Source organism: Talpa europaea (assembly GCF_964194135.1).
Source record: "Talpa europaea genome assembly, chromosome: 6".
NCBI lineage: Eukaryota > Metazoa > Chordata > Mammalia > Eulipotyphla > Talpidae > Talpa > Talpa europaea.
Window position 1 is genome coordinate 92,630,173 of NC_140072.1, and position 13,358 is coordinate 92,643,530.

Here is a 13,358-nt window from a genome sequence, read left to right on the forward strand (position 1 = left end):
ACAGCGGGCACGTGGGCTCGGCCGCAGTGCTGCGCCAGGCACTGGCTCCCCCCGCCTCGGCCCAACCTCTCCGCTCTCGCCTCGGCCCCTGCTCGGATCCTCCCCCCTTCCACTTTGCACCAGTCCGAGGGAATTTGCGGTCGGTGACGCGCATCCTTAGGCGAGCCACCTGCAGAGCGGGGCGCGCCGCTCGGGGCGGCATCGCAGCTGGGCCGGCGCGGCCTGGGGACCCCGGGCTCCGGAGGCAATGCCGGCTTTGGCGCGCCGCGGCGGCCGGCTGCCGCTGCTCGGTAAGGCCCCGCTCGCCCGCTCGCAGCCCCCGCAGCCCTCGGCGCGGCCCTGGGCTCCCACCCGGCGCTGTGGACCCGGGCGCGCGCCTCCTCCGTCCCCGCCACCACGCTCCTCCCCGCGCTCGCTCCTTCCCTCGCTCCCGCGCCCCTCCCTCTTCTGCGCCCTCCGGACTCGCCCCGAACTTGCCCGGGGCCCCCTGCCTTTCCCACCCCGTGTCTTGTTCCCTCTGGCTGACATCGCTGCTCCTGCTTGGGCCGCGGTCCGGATCGGCGGCCCGGACTTCGCGGCCGGCCTCGCCAAGGCGCTTCGCCGAGCTGGGGCCGCACCGCCCGCCTGCCTCCAAGCCCGCGCCGCCGCGCGCCCGGGCTGGGGGGCTGTCGCGGGAGCCTGCGGCCCTCCGAGGTCGGCGACAGGGGATCGGTGACCTCGCCTGGACCGACCCTGCATCGCCCTAGGCTCCTGGGTGGCGTCTTTAACTCTTCTTTTGAGGTTTTGATTTATGGAGTGAACTCTAATGAAAAAATGCGCCCATGCTCTGCCCCAAAGCGAGTCATCCTGAACAACGACCCCTCACCCCCGCCAAATTTCTGTTGGATCGGTGACTAGTTGCTTTGGAAATGTATGCAAGCAGCAATTTCATATTAAAATACTAGCTGCCCCTTCCTCCCATACTCGATTCTTATCCTGACATGAAACCCCAAGCGGGTTTTCAAGGACTCAGCTGACTGTTGCCAAATAATCGCTGGGTAGCGTAGTTGTTGCTCCAAAATTAAATAAATAAATAAGAATCTCCATGAGATCTAGTTCATCTATTTGGAAAGATGAGAAGGTTGATTGAATATGAGGTGGAGACAGAATCCTGGGTGCCCAGAAGCCTGGGGTTCCCCCCTTGTCCCAGTTCTACAAGTTTGGGACCTCGCGGCCCCTACCTGGCTTGGCATCCAGTTCTGTCCAGGGAGGGAGGTTGGCTGTGTCTCTTCCAGCTCCAGAATTCTGATTCTAACTTAAAGTCTCTAAGGTAAATAGAGAAAATATTTGCAATATAGACGTGCAAGAATTGTTTCCAGTAGCTTCTGTGGCAAATAATTCAGAATTATAGAGTAAGCTAAAGGAGAAAAGAGTGCAAAAACAAAGATTTCTCATTTCTTTACTAGTTGGTAGATATGTACATTTCAAATGTATAGTACAATATGTTTTTCAGGGTATTATACAAAAAGTTAGCTTGCTGTTACATTAACTAGTGAGTATTTTCAGTAGCATACAGTTTTTCTAAAAGTAGACAGTTCAGTATTGCAACTGTATTTGAGCTGTATTTTAAATTCAGGAACCATCTCAGATTTCTACATCTGTCTGTAGATTTTTCTAAAGAAAGTATACTTTGCATACAACAAAATGCATAAATCTTAACAGTACAATTCCATTGTGTGTACCCCCCTGTCATCAGATCAAGATATAGAACAATTAAAGATCCACCCTTTTGGTCACTGCCCCCAAATGTAGCCAATATTCTGATTTCTAATGAGATAGTTTTAACCAGTTTTAAATCAAGTCATCACCGTGGACTCTCATGTCCAACTTCTTCCACTCACTATTGTGATTATGTAGCATTGGTTCTTCTTTTTTAATTGCTGAGTGCTATCCCTTAGTATGAATATAAGATTTATCCATTCTACTGTTGAACAACATTTAGGTTGTTTCTAATTTTGTATAAATATGAATAGCTCTGCTATGAATTTTCTTTTGCATGTCTTTTGGTGGACATGAATACCCATTTCTTAGGATTATACCCACAAGTAGGATTCCTGTATCTTAGGGCAAGGCATATGTACAGTTTGGTAAATATTGTCAAACAATTTTCCAAAGTGGTTGCACCAATTTACATTGCCACTAGCAGTGTATGAGTTCCTTACATCTTTGCCAACACTTGGTCCTACAGATTTTTTTGACTAAAGAGTATAATGTGAGAAGTTTCAAATGTTTAAAAGCTTTGGATTCCTTGAGTTAAAAGATGTGATTCTCTTTCCCTTCTTTTGTAAACTCTACCTTCTATGAATAGCAAAGAAGTTTCCTAAGTAGAATTTAAAGAGTGGAAATGTACCTACCATGACCTTAACTGCATTATGTGCTGATATTGGACAAGAGGAGGAGAATTTCAATGACTACACTTTTATCTCTTTCATTATCAGAAAATTCATGAATCACACATTTTTGTTGCCTTCCTTTACCCTTGTTGCTTGTCTAGCTTTATTTGCCTTCCTGTGCACTGCTAGCCTAAGGGGGAATAATTCAGAAGGGAAGGAATACTTGACAAAGATTGGATAGGCTTAATAGGACACCAGATTTGGTGACTTGATGTTAAGGTCCCTTTCGGTTCTAAACGGCTACCTCTAATTGTCACCATTATATAAGTTTAGATTGGCTGGCTAAACATTTCTTTTTATGCATATCACAGCTATTTATAGCAAGTTATTTTCTTAACTTCATAACTGTGAATTACTTTCCTTCCATTAAAAATGGCTCTACTTTTATAATTAAGGTTGTATTTTTGTAAGTCCTGGTTATCAAAGATTTTGTGTTGTTCAATATTCCTGTTGTTTAGCTGAGAAACAATCAAGTGATGAGATATTAAATGTGGAGGGAAAAGACTTGCTTATATTTTAGAGGAAACATTTGATATGAAAAAAGAAGAGAAAGCATACATGAGAAAAAAAATTATTTGACAAATTTATTGAATACCTTTGTCGGTGCTAGGCACAAGGGGTACAAAGATAAAATAGATGGGAGCAGGGGAACTTACATATAAATAGCTACACCTTTCTATTTAAGAAATGCATGGTCATTGCCTTTCCCCAAGAAAGACATTTCAGCATAAAGTTTTCTTTCAGTTAGTTAAATCTTCCAACACAATTATGATCACTAGATAGATGAAAAAAACAGGCTTCAATCAAGTGTTCTTCACAGGTCAAAACAGGAAATCCAGGACTTTTGCCCCCTGAAAAGACTTAATCTTGGATATACTGTATTTAATGACTGTAGGAATCATTTAAAAGAAAACTAATGGACTCTTCCAGAGTTAAATATGTCCATCTTTTAGGTCTTAGGAAGAAGTAATTTTCTAAATGGTTCTTTGGAGAAATTTGTTGACTACATTTTACCCCCAGCCAGCGTTCCTGCTGACTTGAGAAGGCTGCAGGATGGCTCAACTTCATTACTTTCTCCCCAATTCGTTCTGTTTCTCTTATCTTGTCATTCTCAAAGGAAACTCAAAAAGCAGTTTGACAAGAGCCCTTATCATTCAATGTTCGAGATTACAATCTTGCTGACTTCTCAAATACCCACCAGATATTGCCTTTATCTTTGGGCAAAGATTCTGATTTGAGAAAAAGCAAATCTCAAAAGTATTCTATTTTACCATTTTTCTTGATTTTGAAAGAGATCCTGCAGAAAATAGGAGTAAGAATTTGAAGAGGGGAAACTGAGAAGCTGAAAATTAGCTTAGCCAGCTTTATAATTTGCTTAGCATGGGTCTTACCATTATGCTCTAGTCTTTATTCACTTCGAAATAGCCAACTTGTGAATTTCACAGTGGGTGGTTTATCTGAGTAGAGCTTTTTAGTGTTTATCGGGTGACTTTGTGATCTTAAGATTTTTTTTCCTATGACTTCCAAAAAGCCTCAGCCACTTCTCAGTTAGGTCACTTATGTGCCTAAGGTTTTTCTGTAGTTGGGGGGTGGGGGAGAGGGTCTATGAGTTTTTTTACTTCAGTGTTTTAATTACTTTTGGTTCTATCCCCTATGGCTATGCCATCAGTAGTCCATAAGTGATGCAAGCTTTTGTAGACTCCACTGAGAGTCATCAATTTGAATCATGCAATTCTATTTTATGGGTACCAATATGTAAAGAAAATTTTAAAATAATATGAAGTATACATACAATGTTCTTTTGTGGCTAGAGAAATTGCATAAGATCCTAAAAGAGGAACTATTGTTATTTTTTTAGGTTAAACAGTACAACTACTTTTTCACTGCTGTCATTATAAGATGAATTGGTAGCCAAGAATCTCCCAAGGTATTACTTGCAGTCTACACTAAAAAAGGTTACTTTCATTATTTATTTTAACTAATGTTTTGATTTGAGATATCTATTGCATTCAATCTTCAAATACTTTGCTAATCAGGTTACAGTTTTCCTGTTCTTGACGGCAATGCAGAGAAATATATTAAGACTCACAACAGTTAGGAAACGTGTTCTTTCTCTGGCAGAAAATTTCTCTGCAATGAACTTCCTCATTTGTGAAAAGGATAAGCAGTATCTTAGTTTTTCACCAGATAATACCTGTAAAGTACAACTGCATTTCTTGTTAGGTAGGTGTATTGCAGAAAGAGATGTATAAAGTCTGAAGAAATTATTAGGATTTAGAATCATAGGATATTCCTCCTTCCAAACAAACTCATCCTTTCCTAGACACCTTTGGGCACCATCTCTATCCAGGTCTTGCATTGGGTGCCATTGGGCACTGGTTCTTGGCCTCAAAGAGCTCACAGTCTAATGCTGGGCTGCTGGTGTGAAAGAGTCAGCCATGTAAAAGGAAAATCACAGTGCAATTTTAGAAATATGTACCCAGTGTGAACCTCTAACCCAGAGTGAGAAAATTAGACCAGGCATCCAATAAGAGGGGATGCAGTGCCATGACTTGGAAGATAAGTAAGAACCGACAGGGAAAGGAGAAGAAAAGGACATCCCAGGCGAGAGAAATGTGAAGTAGAAGGAAAAGTATATGCTGCTAAGACACAACGTATGAGGCCTCCATGATCGGAGTAACTGTCATTTGGAAAGTTGTAACTTAGAAAATCATTTGAAAACTGTTCAATGGACTTTCTAAAAAATTTAGGTTGCCAGAAACACATGTAATGTGTAAAGTGTTTTCATGATGCGATGAGGGACTTAGCCTTTATCATGTAGACCAAGTGTCTCTGGATAAATATCAGGAGATTCACTGTATCCCTTAGACTGTGGTTGTACCTGCTGATGTGTGTGTGCTGTACTTTTTTAGAGACGGTTAATTGCTTTCATCAGATTTTTAAAGGGATTTGTACCTCAAGAAGGGTACGAGCCATTCCCCTGTAGGTTGTTGAGTGGTTCTAAGCAGAGGAGTGGCATGACCTGATTTGGTTTTAGAAAGACAGTTCTGGTATCCATATGCAGGATGGGTGCTTGGTGGATAGGACCATGGCAGGGAGTCAGCTAGAAGCTGTTGGAAGTAGGCCAGGTCAGAGGTGATGAGGGCTTGAATTGGGCAATGGCAATAGAGGTGCAGAAACTGCAAATAGATTTGGGAATTATCAAGAGGGTAAAATGGGAAGATTTGGCAACTCCCCGGGTGACGGGAAGTGAGGGAGAGGGAGGAGTCAAAATTGACTTCTGAGTTTCTGGCTGTGGTGACAGGGTTGTTTTGCCACTCAATATCTGTGTGTGTGTATGTGTGTGTGTGTGTGTGTGTGTGAGAGAGAGAGAGAGAGAGAGAGAGAGAGAGAGAGAAAGAGAGAGAAGATAAAAGAGGAAGTAGATTTAGGAAGGAAAAAGGAGAGATCAATCAGAGTTTAAGGTTCCTGGGGGCCACAAGCTATGTAGTTATACACACAAGAAGTATAAGTTTAGAACTCATGAGCAAATTAACAGTAGTTAACATTGCTCATTTAAAGAGGAGAAGCATAGACTCAATGAGTGGAAAGGATGAGAATTGAGAGTTACCCAGTTCTAACGAAAAACACTGTGGTGTGTCTCCTCTGCACCCACAGCACTACTTACACTGAACAATTCTGGGGCTTCTGGCCACCAAGTTTGTTCTGCAACATCAGCTGAGTGTCCTACACTTTAACTCAATTCAGAAATTATCTACCTGGAAATAACACCAGATTCCACAGTTCAAGTGTTCACACACCAAACCAATTGCAAATCCAGGTTGTAACATGTGCTTCTAACAACTCTCTAACCTGAAGGGCCATAACATCCTCTCCTTGTGTTGGATTCATTTGCTAAAGCAGTATATGGAACTTGGGAAAACATTTCACTTTCTAGATTACCAGTTTATTATAAAAGGATATAGCTGAGTACAGCAGGTATAAGAGACACATTAGGGCAACAGATGTGGGAGAAAAGTAGATAAAGAACAGATAGGAGAGGGCCTCCCCTGGTGGCGCAGCTGTGAGCGCTGGGCAGCAAAGCTGCCCACAGCCTCTGCAGCCCACAGCCTCTGCAGCGTGGATTCGATCCCCGGCTACCTGCGAGGGTCCCACATGGCGTGCAGACCTCTCCTGCCATGCCTGCTGCTCCCCTCAGCAGTGTAATTCGTCGGTCTGCCTGTTCTGTTCCCCGCTCTGGCGCTGGTGAATTCTCTCACCCTCCCGTGCTTCTGACTGTACCCAGTGCTTGTATAAATAAATAAATAAATAAATAAATAAATCTTTAAAAAAAAAAAAAAGAACAGATAGGACAAATAGAAAAGACCAATATGGTAGATAACCATATTGATAATCTCATTTAGCTTATCTATAATTGAATGTATAATATTACAATTAAAAGGCAAAGTTGTCAGATTTGCTAAAAAAAAGAGCAAAACCCATCTACATGCTGCATTAACAAAACCAACTTTGCATATGGAAACATAAGTAGCTCAAAAGTAAAAGGATGACAGGATAATCCGATGCTAACACTATTCAAAAGGAAGCTGCAGAGGGTAAAATATTAAGCAAAGTGTATTTCAAAGCAAATATTATCAATAGGTCAGAGAGTCATTGCATAATGCTATTAGGTGTGATTCATCAAAAGAAGATAAAAAATGCTAAACATTATGCTTCTAATAAAAGAGCTTGAAAATACATGAAGCACGTCTAATTGAACTTTGGAAAAATGGGCAAATCCATAATTATTTTCAGAGATTTCAACATTCCCCTTTAATAATTGATAGAAGAAGAAATTAGTAAGATACAGAACACTTGAAAAACACTTTCAACCAACTAGATCCAATTCACATTTATAGAACATTCCACTCAACAACAATTGAATGCACATTCTTTTCAAATGCACATAATACACTTCTTAAGTTAGACCTTATTCTGGACATAAAATAAGTTTCAATAAATTTATTTTATTTTTAAGTGATTTTTTATTTATATCTCTTACATCATTGTTCATTTTTGTACAATGTATACTTGTGTGCTTTCTCCTTTTAGGTATATTCCCCATAAGTTTCAATAAATTTAAAAGCTACAAGACATGCAAAGTATATCCTGAGACTCCAAAGGTATTCAATTAGAAATTAACAGAAAGCGATCTGAAAAGTCCTCAACTATTTGGAAACTAAACCACACATGTCTAAAGAATCCAAGGGTCAAAGAAAAAAAAATAAATGAGAATATATATTAAGCTCAATAAAAATGAAAATGCAATGTATCAGAATTTGTGGAAAGACCCTAATTCAGTACTTAAGAGGGAATTTATACCATTAAATTCTTAATTATTAGATAAGGAGTAACAGTAAGATATAATGCTTCAAATTTAACTAGAAAAGAATGAAGATCTTATATCAATGATCTTGAATTGGAGTGTATGAAAGGGAGAAAATAGATCCCATGTATGCTAAGAAAGGAAATAATCAAGATCAGAGTAAAAATCAGTGAAGTAGAAAATTTTTTAAAATGGAGAATTTCAATGCAGCCAAGAAGAGATAAATACCAAACTGATCAGGAAAAAAAGAGAAAGAAGAAACAGATTTCTAATATCAGGAATATGATGGTAATATCACTACAAAAATCTATAGACCATTAAAAGAATAATAAATATTAACAACTTTATGCCTATACTTTGATAGCTTCTATTGAATGGAAACATTCTTCAAAGGCTGCATTCAAGAAAAGCCAATTCAAGAAAAGTTGATACTCTAATAGTATGTCTAATAGTATAGTATGTCTGCTAAAGAAAATGAATTTGTGACTTATTTTTCTTTTTTGGTGATATGGTGAATGACTTTGATTGATTTACATATGTTGAATATCTTTGCATCCCTAGGTCATGATGTACGATTCATGATGTGTAAAATTGTTGTATTCGATTTGCCAAGATTTTGTTGAGGATTTTTGCATCATTCATCAAAGATACCAGTCTATAGTTTTCTTTTTTGTGCTGCCCTTATCTATTTTGGGGGTTAAGATAACATTGGTATCATAAAATGAACTCAAGAGCTTTCCACCCTCTTCAAGTTTTTTGAAGACTTTGAGAAGGATAAGTATTACATCTTTTTGAAAGTTTGGTAGAATTTACTAGGGAAGTCACCTGGTTCCTGGCTTTTGTTCTTGGGGACACTTTGGATACTCTTTCAACTTCTGTTCTTATGATTGGTCTGTTCAATCTGTCTATTTCATCTTGGTTCAATCTCATAAAGTTGTATAATTCTAAAATTTGTCCATTTCTTCTAGGATGTCCAATTTATTTGCATATAGATGTTCATGGTAGTCTTTTTTTAAAAAAAATTATTTATTTGTGCATATAGGAGCTGGGTTACAGGCCAGTGATGTGGGGATGAAAGGATTCACCAGAGACAGAGTGGGGAACAGAATAGGCTGACTGATGGAAACACACCTCTGAGGGAAGCAGCGGACGAGACAGGAAGCAGCAGACGAGACATGATCTGCACCATGTGGGTAGCTCCATGGCTGGGGATTGAACTCGTGCTGCAATGGCTGCAGAGAGCTTCATAGTGCTGCTTCTCAACCCCTTGAGCCACCAGGGAGGCCCATAGTGGTCTTCTTATGAGTCTTTGTTTTTCTGTAGTATGTGCTGTAATTTTGCCTCTTTCACTTCATATTCTTTCTATTATGGGTTTCTCTCTTTTTCTCTTGTTGAACCTGAGTGTCTATTGGTTTTGTTTACCCTTTCAAAGAATCACTTCTTAGTTTCATTGAATTTTTTTTTTTAAAGATTGATTGATTGATTGATTGATTTATACAAGCACTGGGTACAGTCAGAAGCGCGGGAGGGTGAGAGAATTCACCAGCGCCAGAGCGGGGAGCAGAGCAGGCAGAAGGACCGAAGTACACCGCTGAGGGGAGCAGCGGGCGGCAGGAGAGGTCTGCGCGCCACGCGAGACCCTCCTCCAGTGGCCGGGGAGCAGCCGGGGATCGAACCGGCGCTGCAGAGGCTGCGGGCAGCTTTGCAACCCAGCGCTCAACCGCTGCGCCACCAGGGAGGCCCTTCATTGAATTTTTTTTAAAGATTTATTTATTTATACATACAAGAACTGGGGTACAGGCCAGAGTGTGGGGGGTGAGAAGATTCACCAGAGACAGAGTGGGAAACAGAACAGGCAGAGTGACCGAAGTACACTGCTGAGGGGAGCAGCAGCAAGTCAGGAATAAAACAAACTCTAAGTTAGTAGAAGGAAGAAATTAACAAATATCTGAGTGAAAATAAATGACTATGCTCTTCAAGGGCAATAGAAAATATCAGTGAAACTAAGAGCTATTTTTTAAAAAGATAAACAAATGTGACAAGCTTTTAACTAGACTTACCAAGAAAAAATGAGCGAACTCAAATAAAATTAGAATTAAAGAGGACACATAACAAGAGATACCATAGAGATATAAAGAATTGTAAGAAATTATGAATAATTACATGCTAAGAAATTGGACAACATAGAAGAAATGAATAAACTTCTAAGAACATACAACTTATAAGAATGAATCATAGGGGCCTCCCCAGTGGCGCAGCGGTTGAGCGCTGGGTTGCGAAGCTGCCCGCAACCTCTGCAGCACCGGTTCGATCTCCGGCCACTGGCAAGGGTCCCACATGGCGCGCAGACCTCTCCTGCCATGCCAGCTGCTCCTCTCAGCAGTGTACCTCATCAGTCTGCCCGCTCTGCTCTCCCCTCTTACTCTGGTGAGTTCTCTCACCCTCCCATGCTTCTGCAGCACCGGTTCGATCCAATGGCACGGCAGACCTCTCCTGTCTCGTCTGTTGCTCCCCTCAGCAGTGTATTTTGTCAGTCTTTCTGTTCTGCTCCCCGCTCTGGCTCTGGTGAATTCTCTCACCCTCCCGCGCTTCTGACTGTACCCAGAGCTTGTATAAATAAATAAATAAATAAATCTTTAAAAAATGAATGAATCATAAAGAAATAGAAAATCTGAACAGACCAATTACTAGTAAGGAGATTGAATCAGTAATGAAAAACATCACAACAAAGAAAATCTAGGATCACATGGTTTCACTGGTGAATTCTACCAAACACTTGAAGAATTGATACCAATCCTTCTCAAACTTTTCAAAAAAAAAAATAGGAGCATTTGGAGCACTTCCAAATTCATTTTATGAGGCAGCATTACCCTAATAGTAGACAAGTACACCATGAAAGAAAGAATGCAGTGGGGGGCATGAAGAGGGGGGAGAGGAAGGGAGGGAGGGAGGGAGGGAGGGAGGATTAAAACCATCACAGACCATAATCATATGAAATTTATTCCAGGGATGCAAGGATGGTTCAATATAAATATTTATCTGTAGATAAATATTCAAAGATACATCACAAAATTAGGGATAAACAATAAGGAAGGGGAAAGCATCTGACAAAATTCTACATCCTTCATGATAAAAACTCTCAAGAAAAGGTATAGAGAGAACATATCTTAACATAATAAAAGCCATATGACAAACCCACAGGTAATATCATATTGAATAATGAAAAGCTGAAAACTTCTAAGATCAGAACAAGAAAGGGATACTCACTCTCACCACTTTTATTCAACATAGTACTGGATATCCTAAGCAGATCAATTAGTCAAGAGAATGAAATAAAATGCACCCATCAGAAAGGACCATGTAAAATTGACTGTATTTGTAGATGACATAATATTATATATGAAAAGCCCTAGAGACTCCACCAAAAATCTTTAGAACTAATCAACAAATTCAATAAAGTTGTAGGATACAGAAATTAATATACAAAAATTAATTGCTATTATATACATTCACAACAAAATGAGAAATTAAGAAAATAATTCCATTTGTGATTACCTTATAAAGAATAGAACCCATAGGAATAAATTCAACCAAGGAGATGAAAGATTAGTACATTAAAATTGTAAGAAATTGGGCCTCCCCAGTGGCGCAGCGGTTGAGCGCTGGGTTGCGAGGCTGCCCGTGGCCTCTGCAGCGGTTCGATCCCCGGCTGCTTCCCGGACACTGGAGGAGGGTCCCACATGGCGCGCAGAGCTCTCCTGCCGCCCGCTGCTCCCCTCAGCAGTGTACTTCGGTCCTTCTGCCTGCTCTGCTCCCTGCTCTGGCTCTGGTGAATTCTCTCACCCTCCCGCGCTTCTGACTGTACCCAGTGCATGTATAAACAAAACAAACAAACAAATAAATAAATAAATAAAACATGCCTCTATAAAAAAAATTAAAAAAATATTAAAAATTATTTTCAAAAAAAATAAAATTGTAAGAAATTGATGAAAGAAAATGAAGACGACACAAATAAATGGAAAAAATTTCCTTGCTCATGGATTGGAAGAATATTGTTTAAATTTCCATAATCTCTATAGTAACCTTCAATTTCAATGAAACCGCTATCAAAATTTCAACGGCATGTTTTGCGAAAATAGAATAAACAACATAAAATTTATACGGATCCAAAGAGGACCTCCAATAGCCAAAGCAATCTTGAGAAAGAAGAACAAAACTGGTGACACTGAACTTCCTGATCTTAAACTATATTACAAAACAGTACAGTGCTGGCATATAAACAGACACATAGATCAGTGGAACAGAATAAAAAGCCCAGAAATCAGCCCACACATATATAGTAATTAATTTATGACAAAGGAGCCCAGTGTATACAATGGGGAAAGGATAGTGTCTTTAATAAATGGTGTTCAGAAAACTAGAAAGCTACATGCAGAAGAATGAAACTGGGCCAAATTCATGTTATCTTACAATATATTCAAAATGGATTAAAGAGTTGAATGTAAACCCTGAAACCATAAAACTCCGAGAAGAAAACATTGGGTAAACTCTGATATTATTCTTAAAAATGATTTTTTTGGATTTGACATCAAAAGCAAAGGCAAAAATGGCAAAAATAAACAAGTAGGACTGTATCAAACTAAACAGCTGCACAACAAAAGAATAGCATCAACAAAACGAAAAGGCAACTTATGGAATAGGAGAAAACATTTGCAAATCATCTCTCTGATAATGGGATCCTATCCAAACTATATAAAGAACTCATACAACTCAATAGTAAAACAAACAAAACCCCAAAAATCCCTTTAAAAAATGGCGAGAGAAAGTGAATGGACATTTCTCCAAAGAAAACATACGACTGTCCAACAAGAATACGAAAAAACATTGAACATAAATAATTATCAGGGAAATACAAATCAACCAAAACCACAATGGGATATTACCTCATACCCATTAGAATGACTGTCATTAAAAATACAAGAGATAACAAGTGTTGATAAAGATGTGGGCAAAGGGAACCCTTCTTTATGCACTATTGAAGGGAATGTAAATTGGTGCAGCTATTAGGAAATAAAGCATAGGAGTCTTCATGCAATTAGAACTACCGTATGATCCAGTAATTCTACTTCTGGATATATGTAAAAGGAAACAAAGTTACTGTAAAGAGATATCTGTACTCCCATGTTCCTTGTTACAGAAAATGTGATTGATGGATATGTAATATTCCATTATATGTAATTTATATTCAATATATGTTATATTTATATCCATATTTAACATTGTATGTATAATATATGTTACAATATGTATGTATAAAATTGTCCATTTTATATATATATGGCATGTATTAAGGCATGTGGAAACTTTTGGGAGTGATGGATAAGTACACTATCTTGACTGTGGTGATGTTAATACATATATTTATTTTTAATATATTTATATTAAAACTTATCAAATTATACACTTTAAATATGTGCAACTTATTGTATACTAATTGTACTTAATAAGTCTGTTTAAAAAAAGGAGTAAGGAGAAAAGAAAACATTAGTGAATAGAGCAGA

The 13,358-nt window shown here is 39.3% G+C and overlaps 1 protein-coding gene across 1 annotated transcript in view; it reads left to right on the forward strand.

Moving 5' to 3' along the window:
* Nucleotides 1-241: 241 nt before the first annotated feature.
* FLT3 (fms related receptor tyrosine kinase 3) overlaps nt 242-13,358 on the forward strand; it is a gene marked incomplete at its 3' end in the record, with an annotated part of 92,529 nt that continues 79,412 nt past the window's right edge. The window contains exon 1 of the mRNA XM_084235957.1: nt 242-290. Within this exon, the coding sequence (XP_084092083.1) occupies nt 248-290 (43 nt within the window). The 5' untranslated portion in view covers nt 242-247. The remainder of the gene's footprint in view (nt 291-13,358) is intronic.